The sequence below is a fragment of the Numida meleagris genome, chromosome 18, assembly GCF_002078875.1.
Source record: "Numida meleagris isolate 19003 breed g44 Domestic line chromosome 18, NumMel1.0, whole genome shotgun sequence".
Classification (NCBI taxonomy): Eukaryota; Metazoa; Chordata; class Aves; order Galliformes; family Numididae; genus Numida; species Numida meleagris.
The window spans coordinates 5,358,803-5,384,238 of NC_034426.1; the positions used below are offsets into that span (position 1 = coordinate 5,358,803).

Sequence of the window (25,436 nt, forward strand, 5' to 3'; positions counted from 1 at the left end):
GCGCTTCGTAGCGATGCGGCCGCTTTACAACGAGGGAACGCGCTGCAGCCGCCCCCCGCCCCCCGCCCCGCAGCCCCCAAAAAGAAAAAGTGCGGAGGCGGAAAGTTCTGTCTAGTATTTTTATTAGATTTTCGTTTCCAATATGCCTGTATTGGAAGATTAGGAGACAAAAAAGGCACAAACTCACATTGAAAGAAACAACGAGATAATCTAACCCATTTCTACGAAGTGTGTGTTGCCAAAGGAAAGAGCACAATGAACCGATCAGAACGTGGCGGGGGGGGCCCAGCAGGGGGATGAACCCAGAGGGGTGCAGCGTGGGGGGCAGCGGGCCCTGCTGGAGCACCGGCCAGCCCCAGGCTGCAGCGAGGTTCCTGCCCCAGCCCCTGACCCCGTGGCGCAGCAGGGATCAGGGAGTGGGGCACAGCACAACCACGGCCCCAAAGCAGAGCAACAGCCCAGTGACAAACCTCGGGGACACGGCGGGTTAGGGGGGGCCTGTCCAAAACCCATCACAGATACAGCACCACAAGGCCGCGGCACCTTCGCTCTGCTCGCTCGCAGGACCCAACCGTTGACACTGGAAGGTCCTTACAGGATTTGTCTGTCCCGAGGCTGAGGGATGCTTGCACTTTGGATTAAATTGGAAGGAAAAAAGCAAAAGAGGCAGAGCGTGACGGGAGGAGTCAGGTTGGAGTTTCTGCATTTTTCTCCCAGTTTTCCCACTAATCAGGAAAGCTTTGTGTAAAAGCTCTTATGCTGAAATCAGAGGATCAAAAAAGGATTGCACGGTGGAATGTTACAATCTGCTTCACGGCGATTAGTGGCATCAGATGGAAAGCCTCTTGGGTAACACAAATCGAAAGAACAAGCGTGCTGTGTATTCTCAGGTTGTCCCCAAGTGTAAGAATCCCTCGGCACGTAACTGACAAACACAAACGAAGTCAGTGCATAAATTCTCAGTTAAAAATATTTTAAGCTGAAAGGGCTTTGAAATGGGGCCTACACTCCTGGAATACTTCTGGAACAGCTAGAGGAGATGCGATGAAACAGCCTGATCCCAAACAGCCTTACAGATTAAAATTTAGTATCTTCATCTATTTTACAATACATTTGAGTTCTGCCTGGTGACATCGCTAAAAATCCCTCACCCCTCCCCACCCCGCAAAGCCATGTGAGGTCACTGAGAAGAGCCTGCCAGAGTTACTGGTACAATTCAGAGCTTATTGCACTTAGACATGAGTAAGGCAAAATAACAAACTAAAAATAAAGGGATAAACTGCCCCCACCCCAGAAACCAGAAGCCATCCTCTCCCTCCAGAGCATGCACCATCTTCCCTCGCACCGAGAACAGGCCAGACTCCGGCACATCCTTGCTCAGCACAGCCCAGGGTCATTTCAGGAGCTCCTGCTTGCAGGAACGTGAAGGGCTGAAGGAGCTGGATGTACTGCAGAGCGCCAAAGAGACTCCTCCAAAGTGGCAGTACACCTGTGTCTGTTTGGCATTCAGTATTTCCTGTTAGTGCCGCCAAATACAGAAGTGGAAGATAAAGCAATTGCTATTCTTGGGAATAAATACGTAAAACCAAATATTGGGCCTTACGCATAAGCGAGGAAATTCGTGTTTTCTCATATGTATTTAATAAAGCAGCATTTCTTTGATTCTGTTCTGCTTATTTGATTGTCTAAAGCTGATATCAACATACAGATAGTTACAGTATTTGAGTTCATTGAGTACCCAGAGCTCTTCACATCAGTTAGCAGTATCCTTTGCAATTTACAACAACTGACAGATAACTTGGCAAACAACCGTAGGTCTCTCCTAAGTTGCTTTTCTACAGCACGAAGGGAGATGCTTTAGTCTGTCTTGCAACAGGAAGAGTATTATTGCTGAGCAGAACCACCAACCCAGGCACCTGAACGCATTCAGATGCCACAACTTGACTTGTACATCAGCTTTTTGCTACATTTCAATTTGTCCAGGGAGAATCACACTATTATTAGTCAAAATAATTTAAATTGTTTAAGTTACGAGAAATAAAGAACGAACCAGGAAGTTGCAACATACGTCAAAGCAACTTTTCGTAATTATTCTGTAAGACTGACACACACAGCTGAAGGACAACATAGCTACAGGGCCAAAGAGACCATGTACCACTACATTGAAACTCAACAGTTACGTGCTGGAGGCCCTAGCACGGAGATGCTGAGCACAGTTTCTAATCAGTCTTTAATTCTTGTGTGCTAAGACAGAACAAAGTAATGCCGTGCAGAAGCCACATATCATGATATATTCATCGCAGACCTAGGACTATATCTGGCTACTCCTGATTATGTATTCAGATCACATGCCATTAAATTTGCTACCCTGGGAGCAAGGGTTAGAGCATATAGTTTTATGGAATAGTTTTGCACTCTAAAATGCTGACAGTTTCCCTCTCCAAACAGACATTCAAAGAATGGTGAAGGGCTGGGCAGGAACAAAGGTGGCAGTTTATCCCAGTTGGAAAAAATAATAATAATAATAGTAAAAAAAAAAAAAAAAAAAAAAAAAATCTAAGTCACCACATCACAAGACTATTTTAGCTAAAAATGTCACTTGGAAATCAAACAGGGCCACATGGAAATTGGTCTGAACACAATGAAAAAAAGGAGGGAGGAGTCGTAAATACAGCGATCTCTAAGTCACACGTCTCCAAGGAGCTACCTCCTTCATATACGTGCTAACATTGGAGTGCTTAGTACCAGACGGTCTATTTGCTCACAATATTAAAGGGCAACTAGAATTAGCTATGGGAGATTTAAAATCGCCTGCCGATTGGATATAGAAAGGCTTGATCCAGAGATGGTCCGTCAGTCAAAGAGTGTGGATTCCCCAGGCCTTCCTGATGACTGTCTTGTAAACTGAAGTAAAGAGACAACAGGAAAACATTTTAGAGCTACCCTGGAAGTCAAGTTTTCCACGTGAAGAGGGAGATCGAACCTTCAGAAGGCGAATGTGAGACACTGTCACCACAGCACTGCTTATGAGTTATAACCCAGCATGATCTTTACACTATTGACTAGAGATTTGGCCAGCAAATACAGATTCATGTATGCTCTCCAGTATAAGTCTCGTCCCTCCCAAGTTAGCATACTCATAATGAAATATATGAAAAAATCAGTAAAAAAGAAAATTAAAACTGCCATTACTACTTCTTTCCCCGTGACGTGCAAGTGATTGCTCCAAGCCTTGGTCCATTACTAAACATTATTAAGAAGCAATGCCAGACACATACATTCTAAACGTATTTAAAAGGGATTTACAATTTCTGAATGCACTCCAAGTATTTGCAGGCACAACTTATGCTTCCCAGACTGAAAAAAGTTTCTCTAAGTCACAGAAACATGTGCATTACAGAAATAAGAACATCAATAAAATCTACAAAATGTTCCAGAACATTTTTCTTACACTTCTCACCCAAACATTTCTTTAGAACACTCCTTTAGAATAATTCCGAAACAAAACAAGACTTTTGTCAAACTCTCAATACCTACAGTGCACAAGGAAGAAGTCACGTTAGTCATCTGCAGCTGTCATTCCTTTCACTGGATCTTTTTCTCTCATCTGAAAGAGAAAAAAATATATTCAAATACTTATTCTCACATGATGCAGTCTCAAAATTTATTGGGTGTGGAGCAAGTTAAGCATCCCTACTTTATGTAAGGCTGTTAATACCATAGCATTGCAAAACAGTTTTTGTGATGATGCACGTCCAGGCACTATTTTTGAATTAAGCTGCAGGTCTGCTAGGGATCTGGAGTCACCATCCAAAGGGAAGAATGAATGTGAAACTACAATGAAACACCCTGAGGTGTGAAGGAAGGGAATGGGGCAGTGCGGGACACAAACCACGGAACCAGTGTACTCGTTAAAATCAAATTTGTGTTTCTCATAGCAAGGAACCAGTGATATACCCCCACTACCTGCTTAGAGCTAAAAATGCTTTTAGTGAACTCGTTTTTGGAAACCAGGACAAAAACATCCATTCAGATTTAGGCAAGCGCTAGAAGAAAGTATTAAAGTGATAAATAAATCATTGACACTCATACCCTCATTACCTGTGGGTCACTGTGTTTACTGGCTCAACAACAAGTTGAGAAGTCCCTAATGATTAGAAGGAGATGCCAGCACAACTGAGTCATAGCCAATCATTCAAACCACAAGAAGCATGACCTAAATAACAGGAAGACAATACACACTGTGCTATGACAATGCAGCAGTCTTTCCTCTCTCCTCTGTACTGGTTAGAAACAGTTCCTCACACAACCCACACGTGCCCTGCTTTTCCACTGACCTCATCCAGCTGTCTCTTGGTCTCCTCCTCCATCCTACGGATGTCCTCCATAGTCAGATCAACCCACTTATCAAGCCAGCAAAAGAGCTGCCGATGGAAGTTTGTGAAGAGACGCTTTTCTTGCTGCAGAAGGAGAAGGAATAAAACACACAAGCAAGCTTATTCATAGGGCAATTAATATGGATCTAACTAGATCTTAACTTTCGGAGATGTGTACACTGAAGAACCAGCTCCCCAACCTGCCTTTCTACATAGCTTCCAGAACTGCAGTCTAGCACTAGCTCAGTTTTATTTATTTTGAACAGAATATCTAGAGCCTTGAATCCCTCACAGAAATGCACTTTTTTTCCAAGCCTAGGCAGCAGCCTACACAGTGCCTTGAAAAAATTAGTGAATGCTTTACTAGTTTCCCTTGATTTGATGGCATTGTTTTGATTGAATAAAGCACTCTAGGCTTGGTATACTCAGAACAAGATAGCTGGCCTGGAGGAGCATAAAAAAGGGAAACAGAATAAAAGAAATTCTTGACTTGCTTAAAACTAGAGGTTAGCAAGTATAAAGGGTTGGCATGCACATATCTTGCTTTTCTGTTTTGCAGTGACCCCCCACCCCTCTAAAAAAAAATATATATATATTTTCCACAGCTGAAACCTTTTCAGCAGAAGTAACAAAAGTGCACAAGCTGCTCCAAGTTCAGAGCAACTAATTCCCATTTTAAAGGAGTTAAGCTAGGCAAGACCACTGCTAGACAAGGGTATATAATGGCTATTGGAAAGCCCTTATTAAGGAGGGACACTTCAGTTTTACCAATTGTGGTTTCACATTTGAAAAATTGATCAAAAACAACTTGACTACTTTGAAATGGATTGAAGGTACTGCTTTATTCAGGGCTTTTGTTACTGATATTTGAAATCCTGCAGCAGTGTGGTCATTCCCCTTTAGGTTACGTCATGGAGTCTTGCCTTTGTAGAACCAGTACTGTAGTTTATCAACATTAATTACCAAGGAGCTGCTAGGATCTGAAGTCACAGGCACTTCATGAATATGGAAAACCACACCCTCCAATTCCAGCGTCTAGTGTTCTAGCTGCAGTTCATGGGTTACAAACTCTTCCACAAAAAAAGCTCTTTTCAGGATATCAATTATTCATATTTTAAGTTAATGAAGCTTCCAACCATCTGCTTATTTTTTAAACACAGATTCTTCAAGTAGCAGAATGGTAACGGAAAAAGATGTTGAGAGCTCTATGACTTGCCAGAAAAAACCTCAGCTGATTAAGGTCAGATAACTGAAGCTGTAACCATTTCCTAACAAATTCTTGCCCGTGAGCAAAATAGTTCAATAAACAACTCACATAGTTATGAACAAACCTTACCTGTGGATTAGCAACAAATTTAAACCAGCTGACTGCAGTGTATCAAGCAAAGCCTTGACTATATTGCTGAGGTAATATGACAAGCTTGCAAGTTAGTATCTCCTGGTAGGCTGCACTATTAAAACCAGCTGAGGTGCTAAAGCAGATGGGACATGAAACACCTAATTTCCACATCGCTCCTCAGCACAAAGCTCGCTTACCTTCTGTATAAAGTTCTCAATCTTATTTTGTAGACCCCACCACTTGAACTTGACTGTTACCAATTTGTAAGCGCACATGTACGGACAATCTGTCTGTTTCCCCAGCTCCTTCTGCAAAGATACAAAGACAGTCATTAAGGACTCAGGTCAAATGTTTCCAGGAGAGCAGCTCCTTCAGTCATAATCTACAATTTCTCACAATCATCTTGCAACCTTACATCTTGACTGTCTTTTCTCAAGAAGTTTTGTCACATCTCTGCTCATCCCCTTTGCAGTGCACCTAGGAGCATGATGAAAATAAACCCTAGTTAGCTCTACAGGTAGACTTCCTTCCATTTTGAGAAGTGACCATTACTACTTCTCCTATTCATTCACTATTTTTCTCTATTAAATTTGTGACTTACAGATCTTCACCATTATGATGTGGCTACTTAGTTTCCTTAAAAATCTTTTGACAAAGCCCCTATCTAAAACTTTTCGGGAACCTATGTAGACTGCGTCAGCTGGGTCATCCACACAGTCATGAAGCCTAAAAAAAAAACTCCACAAGGTTGGTAAGGCAGACTTTCCTACTTTCTGTTACAGAAGCTACATACGTTCTTCCCGAGCAGATCATCTCAATCCCAGCTTCTGCTCTGTATGCATGCTAGAGATCAGGTTTGCACACCTGTAGCTCCTCAGATCCCATCTAAAGGCCCTTTCAAATACTGGTATCATATTTGCCCAAATAGTTTCCAGAATACAAAAATTTAAGAGAAAGATTAAACATTGCTGCTCATAACTCAGCTATTTCATCCTTGAATTCTCCTGGGTGAACTCTTGGGCTGAACAGCAGACAGCTCCAGCAATTTCGTAGAACTCATTCTATTGGTACCAAACTCTTCCATTTCCTTTAACTTCAGAACAGATCATCAGCTGAGGTCAGCATTTCATTGAACTGAACGTGTGACAAACAGATCTGTGACCCCAAGCCCCGGTATAGATACAAGCAAACTGATATGGTTCCTGAAGTCACACACATCATACCTTCCAGTTGGGACCCAGAGGCCCACGTCCAGTCTTGACAGATTTAAATTTTGCTGGATCTTCCTCTGCCTTGTAATCCTATTGGACAGACACACAAGATTAAACAAATCACCCTGCTTTTATCTAGCTGCCCACAGTCACGCAGGATGTATTTTTCAGGTGGGCAAAGATTAACTTCTAATTCCTTTCTCAGGAGCTACTGTTTTCAGACTCTAACATTAGGTCAGGCACTCTTCAAGGAAACACAATTCTTCCCCTTGTGCTGTGCCCTAGACTTATGTGAAGAAGCGGTATCAAACCAATATGACCTCTGTAAGAACTCCTTTGTTGTTACACTACCAGAAGATAAGTAAACTCATAGGTTTTCTTTAATCGCTTTTCTTTGGAAGCTAAATATGACTGCTGCAAGAAATAGTTATGCACTCTGGAGCTGTGGTATCTAGTATTTTTCACAGCACCATGAGTATGATGATCTTATATTACATACTAGGTAACAAGAACAGTTAATCTCACAACCACTACCAAAAACAAAAAGGCATTAGTTATGCCTTCTATTGCACAGCAAATGTTTTGCAGCATTCCCTTCATCCACACTGCATTAAGACCAAGGCATGCATCTGATTCCTCCCTCCATTTCAACAAAAATGAAAGCAAACTCAATGCATCATCAGTTCAGTGCCAGAAGTGACAAACCAGGTGCATCTTCTTCAAGAGTCTTCTGCTTCAGGTAAACTCTTGCTTGCCCTCTGACAGCACTTGAATTCAGAGCAGTTTGCATTTGCAGACATACCTTAGTAACAGCCTAACCTATTGGAAATCAGATGCTACTTGTGTTCTACCGATTTGTCTTTACTGGAAAGAAAAACTAAAAATACTGGATCTGCTTTAATACCCAAGGGCAAGTTTGTGAACAGGTAAATTAGCCACACTTGAATCGTATTCAGAAATACTAATTAGGGAAACCTCAAATAGCATTCCATTTTTACACGTGGTGGTGGTTTGGTTTTTTTGCTTGTTTGTTTTTCTTCAGCAGAGTACAGAAACATCCCTAAGCTTATTATAGTATCCACAGTGATTCTTTGAACCAAGTATTAGCTACATAATTTCAAGATACCAGTGTGTAGCCGTAGGTCAGTTTCAAAAAGGAGATGGTTCACACAAGATGCTGCATGGGAAAGGCAGTGCCATTTCTTGTTATTCAAGCACCATAATCAGCTGCAGTGCTGTAAAGCTACACATAATGCACTGCTACATGTACTGTAAGGCCAAGCAACAGATTTTACAGACAATCTGGACAATGCTTTCAAAACAGCTCTTCTAGCTTACTTTAACATTTAAAGAATGCTTTTCCTTCTCTTTCCTTTTTCTTATTTGTCCTGTAACCTGCAACCACTCCCAGGAACATCGTTTGTACATTATCCCTCTTTTAGCTCAAGGCCTCCCGCACTAGGGAGCTCTTACCCACCTACCATACCTTGGGAAGTACTTGAGACCGATCAGCAATATCTATGTAAATAGCTTCTACATTCTTCCATACATCTGGCTCCAGTGTATGAACCTACAGTGAAAGCATGAGACCGATGTAATTGATTCAGCTACAGAACTCTCCCACTCCAAGGCAATAAAAACCATACGGGGAGGCAGATATTGACTACTCCCCTTTCATGTACACAGAGAACACCCCACAGTAAACACACAATTTGATATCTTGAAATGAAGCAAAGGTGTTCACACAGAACAAGTGTTTGGGGACAATTTAGTATATAAGAGGGAGTCTCTGCTCTGCCAGTGCAACAAGCACTTCCAACCTAGGAACGCTGCAAATAGTTCCATGCAGCTAATCTCTAATCTAGCAAGGAAAGCAGCACTGTGATATTAGACAGATGAATAAAATACAGGACACAAGTACTTACATTTTCTTGCGTTCCAAGATCTGATTTATGCCAAGTTTCAATTTTGATCAGGAAGTCATCCTTCATATATTCATTCTGTCACCAAAATAAAGCTTCTTGTTATCTTTGCATATGTAACTTGTCTTCTTATTAGCTATGTAAGCAGCAGGAAAGCCAACTCAACGCGTTAAAACTTGACTGGAGTTTGACTTAGGGAACATCAGATTTAGCTGTGAACACATCTTGTTTTTAGAAAAGTTGTTTCATCAACAAATAACATAGGATCAGATAAACCTCAATTTGTTCAATGAAAAAAAAAAAAGCTAAAGTTCCATTGTTTTAGTTATATGTTTTGAGTTTTCCCTCTATGTATTAAAAGCTTTTCTTTAAAGGAGAATGTCTGCCACTCTAAATACAATTTAGAAGGGATAACATTAACTAGGCAGAAATTGTCCTTTCAAATACAATATTGCTCTAGCATTGAGTATATATTTGGATGCAATCCTTCATTATTAAACTGATGTGCTGAGAGCTTTTGACACCGGGAAAGGAAGGGACAAGAAGCACAGTTCTCTCAAGTAAGCAAAAAACTTTCCATTTCTCATTATTGCTGTGAGTAGAAAAGGACTTCCAAAAGTAACCCTATCCTCCCTCAAGGGATTAGAGACAAAAAGAAGCCTGTGAAACACTCAGCATGTAAAAAGGAAATACCAAATTCAGAAGACAGCTTACTTAGAGAGACATAATGCCATGAGCTAGCTCTTCTTTTTTAAACAGTTTATTTGGGCAGTGGTAAGTTCCCATGTGTAAAGTTGAGAATTGTTGCAGTAAAGAAGGATCTCTGCCCACAGTTATAAAGAGTTTGTGGATGTGCCACAGTTGGGAAAGGGGAGGGGGGGGTCTAACCTACATGATCATACAACAACAAAAGCTAAAATGCCCTTAGCTCAAGCTAAAGAGCTTTTTCTACCCAGAATGCTTCATTTCAGACATTGCACATGCTTCCAAAGACCATCAGTAAAAACAATACTTACTGTAATCACTGGTCCAAGAAATCAACACATGAAAAGAAAGAGACACAGTACTTTAGTGGAAAAAAAACAACAACCATCACCCTCCTCCCACTATCAGCAAAACAGGGACACATCAGCTTCCCAGGGAGCAGCTGATACTAGGGAAGTAAGTAAAAAAGAAAGAAAGAAATCAAATAGTAAACTTCACCCCCTTCTCCTCTGGAAATTCTCAGACTTGCAGAAACCCAGAGGAGCAGCAATTAATTATGTACTGCCACTTCTGCTCTCTGGACTACAGCCAGCTGGATGAGAAGATGGAATAAGTTTGTTCAGCTGACGGCATTTTACCAATCCTTTCTCAGCTTGCTGATAAGAAACCTCTTGCAGTTCCGAAGAGAACACACGCTGGATTTCAGGCCAGTGCAGACCTCATCACTCCTGCATGCAGTAACCAGACCCTCTGCATCTCTACTGCTCGTGGTAACTAAACTCCCTGGATAGTAAGGCTCAATTATTCAACACAGAATAGCAGCTAAAGATCCTGTAACAGTCAGCATCTGTTCTACCTGAGCCATCAGAGTATGTCAACAGTTCAACTCTAAGAATGTTTGAAGCTAGTGTTGAACTTTGGTGGTTTCTTCTGGAATCTGACATGAGGACTTTAACAAGAAGTAATTTTGTTGTAAATACCTTGCCCGAATTTATGACTTTCCAGCCCAACATACTGCAGACAGTACCTTATCACCTATCACACACATCCAGCTCTCCTAATTGCCCATGCCTGGGCCTTGGGCTGCTTTAAAACCCTAGCCCTTTGAAAACTTTTTTTTATTTTTTTTTACAGCAGGCTAATTATTTGGATTGATGTGTTGGGGTGGTGAGAGGGGATAAGCAAGCAGAGATTAGGCTAATTTTTAAAAGGCTGAATTTCATCTTCAGCAACACTTCACTCTTTCCTGCTAGTCCATATGAAACACTGAATAACGCAGCAATAATAAGCCAGACCCCTCCAATGACAACCTGCTTTTCCATGGCTATGCAACATAATTAGCAGCTGCTTGAGAACAGATTTGTTTGCCTTCCTAATTTCTCCTCTACAGGGAAGATCTCTCATTTTTATGGTGAACAAACTAATCTCTTCAGAAATAGCCATTAGAACTTAGATGCTCGAATTGCTGCAAATTAGAGCCTGAACCTGAGGTGCCATAGCAAGAGCACCTACATATTCCAGCTTCAGTTATAACTGTTCAGTTTCTTGACATTTGACCACAGTAAACTCATGCTGACACCCGAAAGAGGGGAACACATCAAATTCCTTTTCTAAAAGCATTTAAGTGACACTAATATCTAAGTCAGATGGGACAAAAGAACCAAAACCACCATTCTCCTTGGCACCAGCCCACAGTTATAACTAAGAGGCATTTCTCACTTCGTTTTTACTGTAGTAAATGTATACAGCAACAATCTCACGTTACCTTTGCTCAAAGGACCAAAGCAAAGCTTCCATTCAAAGTACTTGAAAACAACTCACTGCAGTGCAAACAGCATGCAGAAGTGCAGGAAGTTATAGGACAGGCATTTCAGTTCCCTCACTCTGCAGCACTTTGACAACGTTATATAACATGCATATTAAAGTAATGACAGCTTTTCAGAGGATATAGTACACAATGTAAGGATGACCAACCTGTATATTTAAAAAAAATAATACTGCAATGCACTATTAATAAAAAGTACTGCTTTATTCAGACTTAGAAGGCTGCATGTGATGGCTGATGTGCAAGTAAGCAGTGTTCCAGGGAGCAGGACACTACGATTACCTTGGCACAGGAGGACACAGGCAGACGTACCACTCAGTCCTACACTGTCAAACCAGGTTTAGTTCTTCACGCATCCCCTGCTCTTAAGCTTCAAATCCCACTGAGAAGACTGAAAGCCACGCTAGTTGCTGTAAGCCAGCACAGCATTTTGTTTTGCACAAAGATTCACCCGAGGCCATCACCACTAACCTACTAGTGTACAGCATAAATACCTGGATGTACAATGACAATGCAAAAGGCAGCCCACACCGCACACATGGTGGTTTCTTCCCTCCTGCCCATTGCTAGCAAGTGAAGGTTTCAGCAACATTTCTGTGCTTTTCTTGATTCATGCCATGCTGGCAGATACTCTAAACAGATTTTTCAGCCTCCGCATAAGAAACTGCCTTCTGCTCCAACCCCCACAACAATACACTTTCTATCTCATATTATATCGGTGTTTATTACGGTTAAGGATTTCTTATTTATTTCTTCATTTATTACACCATTATTTCTAGCATAACAAAACCTAAAGCTTTGTTGACTGTGATAGGAAGTCTTGTATGGGACTTTGGTATCACGTTTCTTCCACTTAAGTGGAATTTTAGCAGTGTGGAATTGCAGGAGAAGCAGCTAGGAGTAAGAAAACATGATAACTCCATGCCTTTGTTTCAGAAACAGGTGGAGAAGAAAAGGAGGAGGGGGATATAGCTAGGTATTATGTCTAACAAAAACTCTATTGAAGTCAACTTAGGTCTGCTTTCACAATTTAAAGAATTTGAAAGAATTATTGGAATTTATACCAGTTCAATGTGCTTAGTATGGAAATAAACTAGGTACCTACTAGCTAATTTAAGTAATATGCAGAAAGAAAACCACATAAAAGTGAAAAAGCTGGGTTGCAAATAACTGTGCTTCAGCATCTCAAATTATATGTGACACATTACAAACTTATTCTGCAGTTGTTGGCAGTAACTGAACTTTGTATTTGAAACATCCATTCCACTACCACTGCTGTAGGTGAACTCATGTACCAAAGTAACACTAACCTCCCCCACTGCAAAGCTTTTTCTTTCTTTTATAGCAGTTCATTTCAAATTCTCTTAAGGAAATGGCTGAAAAAATACATATTTCTATGCTGAGTTTCAAGAACAGTTGGAATTTTTATGTTTACAGTTCCCATAGCAATTGCACCTCTGCCAAACAGCAGAAAATGCAGCCTTCAAAGACACAATCATAAGATGGAGACAAAGTCAAAGCTGCAAATCCTACAGCAACAGAAGTCTGAAAAACAGTAGTGCTCAAAGACTGCAGCTGACAACTTCAGTGCATAAACAAAGCATTCCAGCACTTTGCACAGTTTCAAGAACCTCAACCCGGAGTATGAATGTACACTTGTTGGATGACCTTTGGATACGTGTCAAGCTCCCACCCTTAAAGCAACTGTAGCATTACCTGTTCATCCTTCACTAATCTTAGATCCCACAGTTGAGAAAATACCAACCACATGACTTGCTCACATCAAACTGCACTAAAGAGACAATCAAAGTCCTCTCTGCTGCTCCCTTGCATCATCTTTTTTTCTTTTTAAATATTTTTTTCCAGGCTGTGCTGTGCTTGAGTACAGAAGAGCTCCTTATATGCCCATTTCACTGGTGTTGCACAGTTATTCCTTTCGTAGGAACGACATCCCTTTCATGGTCTGCTCTTTTCCAACACTGAAATGACTGTACACACGCTGTCATTCATTAGCAGCACGGCAGACATGGAGCTTTCTTTCAACTCTGCAGCCCTGTATTTTGCTTTTCCTGACCACAGAAAGGGCATAAAGGATAGAAATCTAAAATCTGAAACAGTTTCCCTACTGACTGCCTCCTTCCCTCTTCCTTCCTACCCACCCAAAACCAACCAACCAAAAAAAGACCCAAAGCCAGCAATCCACAGCCCTTCCCCACACACTCACCCGTTCTGCAGTAGGGATAAGCATTCCATGCTTTTTCATGTATATTCAGAGCTCCTTCGGGGGCCAGCATTCTCACAAATGTTGGCACTTTGCTGCAAAATTTGGAAAGAAGAAGAAAAGCTTTGATGAGAACTGCATACAGCAAGAGCTCTGGCCCAGACACTGAGATGTGCAGAACATCACCTGAAATACAGATCCTAGAGACTTGTACACTGGTGGAAATGGTGGGGTTCTCCTCAGCCCCAGTGCTATGATTTCCACAGACTGATGGCTAGGTTAATCTAAACCTCATTTAAATAAGAAAGGAGGAAGAAAAAAAAAAAAAAATATATATATAGCTGAACACAAGTTGAAATCCAGGAGGCCTTTTGATCTTTTGTCAAATTGAAGTATCAGAATATTGGGTAACAGAATTCCATTTGCTTTGAAAGACACAGAGACATTTTCTTGGGAACAACAGCCACAACTACCCACAGGAGCAGGGGCTGTTCCAGCAATGCTCACTTCCAGCTGTACCATGTGCCAGCTGTTGTTATGCTCTACCTTACCTCCATGTCCTCAAGCCCTTACACAATCTATCATTTACACAGTTGCTGCAATCCCATCGCATCTTCCTCCAGCTGCTTTTGCCTTTCAGTCCTGGCTGCCTCTGGGAATGTTTCACATACCTCTGTAAGTGGTAGATCTTGTGTGTGTACTGCCCACGCTCTCCATCTCTTTCGTAGGGTTCATTCACCAGGACCTCCACTCCTTCACCTCCACCAGTTTCATTTTTACTGGCTTCTGCCACAGAATACAGCTGTCCCACTTGATACTAAAGGAGTTAAAGACATGCCATTGTGATTGCTGTAATTCAGCAGAAGTTATAATAATCTTACTAAAAGAAGCAAGGATAGATTTATTTTATTGGGAGAAGGCAGGGAAAAGGGCATCCACCTGTGCGTCCAGATAAGCACCTCATTTAATTTCATGTTGATATAAAAAACTTGAGTGGTAATAAGGAGAAAAGCACTGCCAATAAGAGAGCTACCTTTAACCCTTAAATCTCAAGCTCAGAACCAACACAAATTTAGGAAAAAGTACAATGGATGAAAGGAGCATCAGGACAGCACTTAAAGAAAATATAGGAGACATCAGGGATACAGTAGCATACTTTTTTTTTTCCTTCATTGTTTGTCACACAGGTGTCCCAGTTGTTCAGGTCAAATGGAGAACAATAGACTGACAGTCCTGAACTAATAAACACATTAATTTATCCCAAAGAATTCCAGATGAGTATTTTTTGACAAGATGGAGTGTAGGAGGGAAGGTAGGAAAGAACTGAAGACAGAAGACAAAAGGCACTTGCAGCATCTAATTTAAGTCCTCTACGATATATATGTGAGATGTGCACAGTTCAGGAGCCCAGAAAAGCTAAAGATGAGGATCCTGCAAATGCAATTCAAAACAACTAATTTACCAGCTTGAAGTTAAGAGGTTCTTTGCACCAGAGGGTTTTCCAATAAAATGCTACTACTTTTTAAGGCTGAATATAGTGAAATTACTCTTCTTAGCCCTCATGACATACTGATGTACTTAGACCTCTCTTGTCAAAATTGACCCTAATCACATCAGGTCATTTGCCTTCACCGAATATCCATTTCCCTTCTCAGTCTAGTTCAAATTCTGTTCTGTCAGGGCTTCCATAATAATGTATTTTCTTTCTTCTCAATTGTCTTGATTCAAACCCAAATGATCTGTTATTTCAATTAGCAAACTCATTCTAAAAACTTTATTTAATCATAGAATGGCTTGGGTTGGATGGGACCTCAAGGACCATCAAGATTCAACTCCCCTGCTGCAGGCAGGGCTGCAAACCTGCACATTTAAAACTAGACCAGGCTGCCCAGGGCCCCATCCAACCTGGCCTTGAACACCTCCAGGGATGGGGGCATCCACAGCCTTTCTGGGCAGCCTGTTCCAGCACCTCACCACTCTCTTGGTAAAGAACTTCCCCTGATATCTAACCTAAATCTTCCCTCCTTCAACTTAGAACTATTTCCCTTTGTCCTGCCATTATCTACCCTTGTACAGAGTTGACTCCCCTCCTGTTTGTAGGCTCCCTTTAGGTAGTGGAAGGCTGCAAAGAGGTCACCCCACAGCCTTCTCCATGCTGAACAAGCCCAGCTCCCTCAGCCTGTCTTTGTGCTAGTGACCCACGTGACCCACGCTGCCACTGTACCCCCTATTCTTTTTCCTACTAACTTTGTTTAGTGTGGGGTTTTGGTTTGGTTTCCCCTCTATGTCACACTTCCCATTAGTCAGCATTAAGCCACTAACAGGGAGAGAACATCATTTCAACATACAGTAAAATTCTTACCTTTAAGATCGTTTTTTAGTCACTTACAGACACTCTCTTGGCTGTATTAATTCTCAGAAATCACTCACACTACTTCCTGCTATACAATCTCTTTCATAAGAAGGATCCACACGTTCCAGAGGGAAGAGCAGAAGAAAATCAAGAATGTGTAGAAGAGAGAACATTCTCTCATCTGCAGAAGATGCAAAGACCAGTACGCTCTTGTCTCTAGCTAAGGAGGATGTGGAGCTCAAAAGAAACGTGGTGAAAAGAAGAAAATTCACGCAGAGCTTTTTGAAGAAAAGTCAGGTGAGCAGACAAGGTTTGAGAATGAAGTTAAAACAAAAGCTCGAAGGGAAGTGCTCAAAACAAAAAACAGCTTTCAGAACAGAAAGTGACCAAAACAATTGTTGCCAATGGCAGTACAGAGAGGCTATCCGAAAGGGTAAGCCACAGAGACAGACATCAGAAGTGCAGTGACAAAAAGAAAAAAAAAAAATCTGAAAACTTTATTACAAAGCAATGGAATGCTGCTTAGGCCTTCTCCCACCTCCCTAGAACAAGGCTGCGCACAAAGAATCAGGGATAGCACTTAACACTTTCCAGCTCAAGCTGGAAAAGTGGAATACCACTCAGAGCTGACAGCCAGAAATGGATCACTAGGCTGACACATCTTCAGCATCGAAGGAGGAAGGAAGATGCCTCCAATGGTTAAATTCTATCATCAGAGCATCTAAAATAAAAACAAAACTCAAGTTCTACAGTGTCTTGTACCATCTAGTGCTAACAAGAAACCAACTTCCAAGAAAACACTTATTCCTTTTGGGAGAGTAGAGCAAAAAGCATACCAGAGGGACTTAAGCAAGTGCTCTAGGCAGACTCAGACTCATCACAGAAGCATATTAAGAAATCTGACAGGTAGACAACCTAACAAGAGAAAGAAGAACAGAGGAAAAAGCATCCATCCAACAAAAGCAATCTATAGCCAAAGCAATCTACAGACCACCTCCTCCTAGCTCAGAGCAACAGCTCTGCTGCATCTCTCCAGAAGGTACTGGCACAGGCTGTACAATCACCCCTCACTTTGCTGGACAGTTCTTGCACCACCACCAGCAGATTGGGTTTCAGGCTGGATTTTGGATTGCAGTGTAACTCTCTGCCTTCTGACATTTCATATACTACACTGCTTTCCTTATGACTCCCTACAGATGACCCCTACAGAACAGAACACTCACCTTCCTCCAGAAGAGCAAAACATGAGAGTTGTGAAATCTTAGAAGTAAATTGAATTAGTAGGGTAAAAGCCACATGTACACTCATACAGAGGAGAACATGAGTTTGGCAACTACAGCACTAGAGGGGCAGACTGCTTTGCAGCAAGTCTCAGGACAGGTCTCCAGAGGCACAAAGTAATTCCTCTTAGCAACAGTTTCTCATTCATTCCTTCTCCCTCTTAAATGCGTGGGTCAAAGTTCAGACACTAAGAGGATAAGCCCTTTGGTTTGGCATCTTCAACATTTAATCTTCTCTGTTATTTCTGATCCTTTAATCACATTGATAGAAAAGGAAAAGGCCCAGATAAAACTGTCCCAAGGAGCATCTGCTTGTGAAAATTAACAGAAAAATGGATTCTGGCTCCATGAAGAACAAAGCATCAGACAGATGTATCCTTTCAGCCCTGAAACATCTCTCCTGCAGGAAGTCACCTCTCTTGATGTGTGTCACAACACCTCTTACACAGCAGACAGCATATCTTCTTCACACCACATTTCATTCAGAAGGCTTGATCTCAATGCAGCCATCTTCAAGAACAGTTATTTTCCTGAAAGCAGCTTTGAAAACAATTAATAAATAAGAGTCTTTTGTGTTTGGCAAGCTCTTTCCCATGTGAGAGGAACAAAGAGGCAGCACAGAATGTGTACACACAGCTCTAATCCATACCAGCATTTCCAAGTGGCAGCTGGCGAGACACCCACACAACAGCTCAAGACCATGCTCTCAAAGTTGGCACTGAGCAGTACAATGTTGGTCAGAGAATACAAGAGTAAAGGTAAAGGCCTAAGATACAAGATATTTATCTTTTTTGCTCCTTGTAGTGCAAGAATGCATAAAATAACACAGGAGTGCAGCTTGCAGCCTGCACTTAAGCAGGACCAAATTCTGGCAGAGTTTCCTAGCAGAAGACAGTTTGCTATGGTCTAACTCCTACAGCCCAGCCTTCAAGTTTTAGTCATCACCAGGGGCTTTCTTGCATTGTGTTATCCCCATCTTAGCAGTTACACAGCTACCTATTTTCCACTGAGCTCTACATTTATTAAGTTAACACCTCTCCACTATCTTCCTGATCATTGGTTTTCTCTTGGATTCCTTAAGCTCCATTTGTTAGGGGTGAAAGGACTGAACAGAGAATCCCTGGCTTATCACGGAACAACATGGAAGACTGCCTCGGCCCTATTACAACGCCCTAAAGACACAACTGTTTTCATTCTCTACATTATGCATGGGCACCATACTTCCAGCAACAATTTGCATGCTGAAGGAGTGAACTTCTCAGTCTCTCAAGCAAAAATTCCTCCTATTACATCTCCTAGAGACAGAAATGCTTAACGAGGAGCTGCACAGCAAAGAGCTATGACAAGTCTCCAGAGCCCTACTCAGTTTTGCAAGCAAGGAAATTCTTGAAAGCAACAAAGTTGCAACATTTGTTTTGTAGTACAGACAACAGTGTAGTGACCAAGTGATGCACAGATGCATCAGCTTCTCTCTGCACAGGAAGGAGGATGAAAATACACAAACCCAAAGCAGCAGCCATCCTTTCAGTCAATATCAAAATAAACTTTCTTCTTAAGCATGCCTTTAAAACTACCATATGATGCAAGTGCAAAGCTAAATGAATGTAAGAACTTACTGCTGAGGGAACTGTTTCCTGAAACCTAGCCTACAAATCACATGAGAACCACCAGATCTTGGAAAGGGAACATGGTAACAATATAGGAGTTTGGGGAAAAATAGCATTTAGTAAGCTGGTGGATTTTCCACATTCCAGCACACTAAGGTGTTCCCTCTAGAATTCTCATTTCTTCTCTTCTAAAGGTATTTGCATCACACTTCACAGACTTTTCTCTAGGTTACTCAACTCTCTGGGACTCCTTGGATCCAGAGGAAAGGAATGAACTCAGAGCATCCTCTGAGAAGGAGGCTGCTGGAGAGCAACACAGTTATGTACTGCCTGAAACCCCAGTTTCCACAGAAGCAGCCTGAACACAAGGCTGAAAACATGCCTGGCACTGAACGCCAGCAAGGGAGGGAAAAGAGCATAGCAAGGGGCTCACTTTAACTGGATGAAGTTTAATCCTAGTATCAGAGAACTCGGAAAAATCCTGTGCTGGGTTCCATCCAATCTAACCCCCTCAAAGAAACAATCTGTATACTGATGCTATAACTGTCTCATTACACAGCTTGATACCTAGAGGCATATCACTGCAAGGCAGAGCTCCTGCTAAGGTCTTCCATTTATTGAGCTCTGGAGTAGCTTACCATTTAGACACAGCTTTCTCAAACACTTCTTCTGCCACTTGCAAGTTTGTGTCCCTTGTTTACCTGCTGAAGTTTGTGTTAGTCCATCTTTTGTCAAGAAGTTCCTCGCACAAGCAGCATTCAGGCACAACAGAAGATGCAAATATACCTACTCTAATACTTCAGTCAAGCCTCTGTTAGAATTGCTTGAAAGAGATTCACGCAGAAAACATATAAGCTATAGGCAAGGAGTACATGACAGACAGACATTTGGTATGAAGTCCCATTCCTGCAGCAAGGTAGTACATAGACATACATCACTTTGGTGACATATCTAGGCTGTCATCAGCATGCCATGCCTGGTCAGAGCACATTGAGCCACAGGAATATGAAACTCAGCTTAGACATTGTTTTCCTTTTTACTAAGCAGCCTCACGGTTGCCGAAATGCACTGCACCATGTTCTGAAGTGTGCTCTGTCAAAACAGTACAGAATTGACAAATGAGGATGCTTAAAACAGTGCTGCCATGATCCACCTTACCACCCTTTGTACCATATCCAGGGAAAAGACAAACAAGAGTCCTGTTATTGCAGCTCTTCATAAGTGTTAGAGCAAGCCCTTGATCAGAACTTACAAAAGAACAAAACAAAATAAAACGAAACAACAACAAAAACCTTGATATGGTCAGATACCCTGCAAGAGTAGTGTTCAGTGTAGAAGAGGGAAGGGAAGCTGCAACTCCCACAGAAAAGAGCAGAGAATCAGCAACAGATTCTGCACAGCTATTCCATGGCTAGCTTGGCACTCAAAATCACTGTCTGCATTATACATGACATTTCTCCTTTCAATTAGAACTTTACATGAAGAACAGCAACGCTTTCTTTCTGCAAGATCTAGAAGAGTTTTTAAAAGTGCTATGATGTAGAGATACAATCTTTCTTTTGCTATACCACCCTCACAGAACAGAAGACATTGATTTCAATCCACAAAGAGCAACAAAAGAGTTCTAGGAAAACACAGACCAAAGTGTAATTTAAATTTGTATTAAAGCTTTCTCTTTGTGTTAAAGAACAATTGCATTAATCAAAAGGAATCTGCACTTTAGAACAGTCTGACAAGTCAAGATTTATCATCATATCTGTATGTACTTCTACCTCAGACTTAAGAAATGAAATTATTTGGTCAAAACACAGTGAATGAGTTAAGAGCATACAGAGGTCCTGAAGTCGGCTGTATCTGTTTCATGCATTTTCCAGCTTTTGCTCAAACTGCTTTGATCACAAGTTTATTTACAGTCCTAAAGAAAGGAAGCAACAAGAAAAGGACTTACCTCCTCCACAGACACAGGCAGGATAACACGGCTGAAAGAGAATACAGAAACAGAACGTTAACAAAGACAGCTGCAAAATTTAGATGGCACATTTCTCACAGCAACAACCACACAGCTCTCCTCTCCCCACATTACTCCAATTCACCTAGTACCAGCACCCTAGCACTTACTCTTTGCTTTCAAGAATATTTATGCAACAGCCTCAAAGAAAATCAATGACGTGATATAGTGTAATTGCAATTCTATGCCACAGCTAGCAGTAGTATCTTACTACCCTGCAAGTCCATACAGAATCAAAATAGTTGCATGTTCCTTCTCACTACAGCCTTTCAGTAGTCATGTCTTAATCCTCTTCAAGTTGCAGAAGAGTGTTGCTAAGTGCTTTAAGAGTTTTGTACAGATTTGTCTTAGTTACAAGCCGTGGCAAGCTTTGTTTATATGTCCTATCCTGTAGGAAGGAACACTAAATAGGGAACTCCATGGAAGGCTTTCTTAGAGCTGACTGCAGAGGAAGGCGCTGCCATTTCTATACATGAGTCACTTGTGGTTTCCTGAACGCCCCTTTGAACCAACTGACTGAGTTCTGGCAGTTTTTGCTCTGTAGGCCACTGAGATTTTTTGAAAATACAAGAATAAATCTAAATTCAAAACTGACAGATGCGTGCACTTCAGGACACTTTTAAAAAGTATTCTCTTTTTCTCCGAAATTAGATTTGAGTTCAACTTCTGCTTTCAGTAAGGCTGATGTTGAAACAGGGAACCAGAGCAAAACACAGATATGAAACAGACACGGTTACCACGAGCAGAAGAAATCTCATTTCCTTCTGAACTACCCTCACAGAAATGAGGATATATCGGGATAAGAATTGAAGTCCATTATATTAAGAACTGTTTTTATGGTTTTTCTGAAACACAACCGGTGAAAATTGAACAGTTCTCCTACACTAAAGGAATGTTACCAGCAAGAGACCATGAAAGAAACTGTAAGAGTGGCAAAAGTTTACAGATTTTGCAAGATTTCTTATGACAGCGATGCTTCATGCTGGGTGCAAAGTACTGTACAAAGAGCTACTGAGAATTGCAGATGAAGTTCAGCATCAATAGAAGCTGAATAATGCATTATAGGCATTCATTTTCCCCAACACATGGGGTAACAAGCCCCGAATAAGCTATCACCAACATATATCCTGGTGCAGTTATGGGAAAGCATCTGAAACTAGCAGTTCAGTGGCAGTTCAAAAAACAGATGAAACAGCAGAAATTGAAGCACACTATATACACAAAAAATAAATGACAGTTATACCACTGCAATCTCTCACGCATCAGCACCTTGAATCCTGCATATAGTTCTGGTCACCTCATCTCACTGAAGGTACAGAACAAATGAAGTGGGACAAAAAAAGATTATGTGAGTGGAAAAAAGCTTCTGTCTGACAACAGAGTAATTATATGAGGCCCTTCATCTTAGAAGAAAGGACAGCCAGAGTGTTAAGATACGGTAGAGTGCTATAGAGTCACGAATGGTGCTGGAAAGTGAATGGAGAGGGAACAACAGGACCCAGGACAGAATAAAAATCATTAGGTAACAGATTTTAAACCAATCAAGTGTACTCAGTTACATCATGCATACTGAGCGATGTGATTTCTTGCCAAACACAAGAAGCATAAGCAATTTTAAAATGGGATTTGAACAGTTCATGGAAGTTCATATGCCACTTACTGGAAGGATACACTGAAGAATGATCGCTCCACTCAATATTTATACATTGTTTCCTAAAAATATCTGCTAGAAGGCAAGATGGAGGAGGACCTTTGGTCCAATTCAGTATGGTATTCCTCACATAAGGGAGACTTTAAAAATGGGAAAACAGCTTGCCACAGGCAGACCGTGCCACCAAACGTGGCATTAGCTAACTGCATAAACTGCAGTAAGAACAAAAAGAGGGATAGGATAAGCAAAGGTGAAAAAGCAAGGAGCAAGGAAGAAGAAGTGATGTTGGAATGGATTTCAAATATTGCCTTTTGAAGATCTGGCACAAAAAGATTGATGTAAGCTAATGAAATTTTATTTAAGAAATTAAGAACCACCAGATCTGAATATTATGTTATAGTTCGATGTTCATGAAGGGAGAAACAGAAACACAAAGAAGTGAAATAGTTCATAGTTTGTTTTGCTTAGCAAACAACGAATGCGGGGGATGAGCAACATTTATAGGTCATCAAGTGATAAAGAAGGAGGAGAGAAAACTACTCTAGAGGATCCCGAGAGAAAGCCTCCCAGGAGCAGCAAGAGGAACGAAGACTCCTAAGTTTGGGGCAGAGATTGATCAAATGATGAGAAATTTATACAGTGTGATTGCCTGTCACACCAAAGGCAGGAAAATGAAGAACACTGAAGATGCCTCCTAAATTAAAATATGCCTCAACTGACAGCAAAGGGAAGTACAGCTGCAGAGGAGGTCAGTGTCATTATCGTCACTTCACAGGAAAGGGAAGCAAGTCTCCATGCTCAGATTCTCCTCAAGGTCTTCTGATGCAGTTTAAATCCAAACAGGGAGAGTGTGCAGGCATGGAGATCTCAGCCAGCATTTACAAACCTTGCAAGCAACCACGCAAACAACCGCACAGCTCACCTGGAACATGGGTAGGTATAAATGAAAGATAAGCCTGAAAGACTATTAGGACATCAAATGAAAACGTTAAAGCTACCACTGCATAACCATCAGTAAAAGCAGCTGCACAGAAAAGACAGATGATGCACACTGACAATAAAAGATGTGACACCGCTTTTTGTTATATTGCTCTATATCAGCAATGTCTCCTAAAATACCTCTGGAGCACATAATAACACCCATTTGATTTAGTAGGGAGGGGTCACAGAAATGGAAGACTAATCTGCTCAGATGACAGCTCACTTATATTTCTGTCACTTATGCTAGGCAGGCAGTAAGGTACCTGTGTGTAGCAGCAATAGGGCATGGCTTTGACTATCCAGGTCACGCCAGCACAAGTAGTTTCCATATGCCTTGAGCAACTCTTTCCCAGAACATAAGATACAGTCAAAAAACACCTCTGATAACATGCAAAATGGGCAACTTTTTACATACAACGTCAAGGAAAACTAACACCAGCTCCAACAGTGACAACTCAGAATGTAGAACTGTTGGAGCTAGTTGGGCATCTCAAGCAGCAAAGAATAAACGCACGTATGTTTAAGCACACTAGCAACCTTGAGTGTCCTTAGAGCCACATACATCTTCAAGACACAAAGAATGGAAGGGAGAAAAAGAACAGGACCATACAGCTCAGAAGGTTTGGTGACCCTACTGAAAAAATAAAAATGAAGAATGGAAGCCTGTAAGAATAAATAAATTTAGCAATTCCTGTCTTTTAACCTTCAGTCTTAATGTTTACTCTTCACATTTGATTTCTGGAGGAAGCAGAATGAAAGACCAGCAGGTATTTTGATTTGGTGATGTAAACGATAATTCCAAGTAAAATGACTTTTGGAAGTCATCCTCATCAAAATTAACTTCTCATACGCTCAGAAGTCTGAACATTTAAAGTACATATGTTCCATCTTTACCAGATGCCCTGTAGGCAGCACAGCTCACTGGCAAGTGAGCTTTACCGCAGTACAGGACAAGAAATGGAAACTCTAAGCAGAAGCATGAAAACAGATATATGGACTTGAACAGAAATAAACCAGACAGGTACTCTTAAAGGCAAAGCACCTTTACCAACTAAATTTATAGGAAAACATCAATAAAATAGATGTTAGAGAAGACATTAGCTTCTCATGCATCTGAAACGAAGTGCTTCGCCGTGCTTCTGTCTGCTAACAATACAGAAGGTAACACTGCCTCTGTGTTACACACAGTCCTTGAATTCTACACTCCTATTGTTGGATAAAAATAGCAAGGGTTTAAAGATTAGCAAAAAAAAAAAAAAGAAAAGAAAAGAAAAAGAAAGAAGTTAGTCAAGCTTTAAGAGAACTATGAGGATCAGTACAACATTCAACAGAGTTTTAACACCTAGATCCACACCAGGGCCACGATCAGGCAAAGCCACTCTAAGGAAGACACTTATCTCATAGGTAAATATGTCTGAGAACTGAAAACACACTTTATCATTAGGATCACAGCTATCCTCCATAAGGAAAAAGGGGGGGAGGGGAAGGTTGGGAAGATGTGCAGCAGTATGCACAGCCTGAAGACACCCAGCCAAAGTGCATTGGTCCAAAGGAGCGTACCATGTTGGCATGCATAAAGGCGCTGAACAAAAGACTCGGGAGCAGCAGTGTGACTAATTGCTACACACCGCCGGGACGGATCCACCAGCCTGCTTTCTACCTCTTCTTTTCCACAGCGAGGCAGAAAACTGCAGCAGCCTCAGGCAACTGCAAGGTGAGGGCTGCACACCAAGAAACATTCCGGTGAGAAGCTGAGTCTCGGTCTGAGTTTCCAGCTAGCAGTTACACTGCTAAAGGACAGGAGGGGGATAAAAACCGGCTTGGGGGGGGGGGCAGAACCGCCAGCACCGCAGCATCCCATTGAAACGCTGTACCCATCCCCAGCGGTGGCAGACGGCTCCGAAGGCCGCCGGGAACACCCGCACGGCCGGTGGTGCTCCCGTTAGGGGAGGGGGGG

At 41.5% G+C, this 25,436-nt stretch overlaps 1 protein-coding gene across 1 annotated transcript; it reads right to left on the reverse strand.

Annotated features, from left to right (window-relative positions):
- Positions 106-20,818, reverse strand: PITPNA (phosphatidylinositol transfer protein alpha; the record flags this gene model as incomplete). The annotated part of the gene is given in 11 exon segments (XM_021416209.1): positions 106-2,904; positions 3,538-3,607; positions 4,338-4,460; positions 5,913-6,023; positions 6,939-7,016; positions 8,413-8,496; positions 8,852-8,926; positions 9,865-9,872; positions 13,603-13,694; positions 14,271-14,416; positions 20,788-20,818. Coding segments are annotated over 10 exon segments (796 nt in total), but the record flags the coding sequence as incomplete, so codon positions are not given.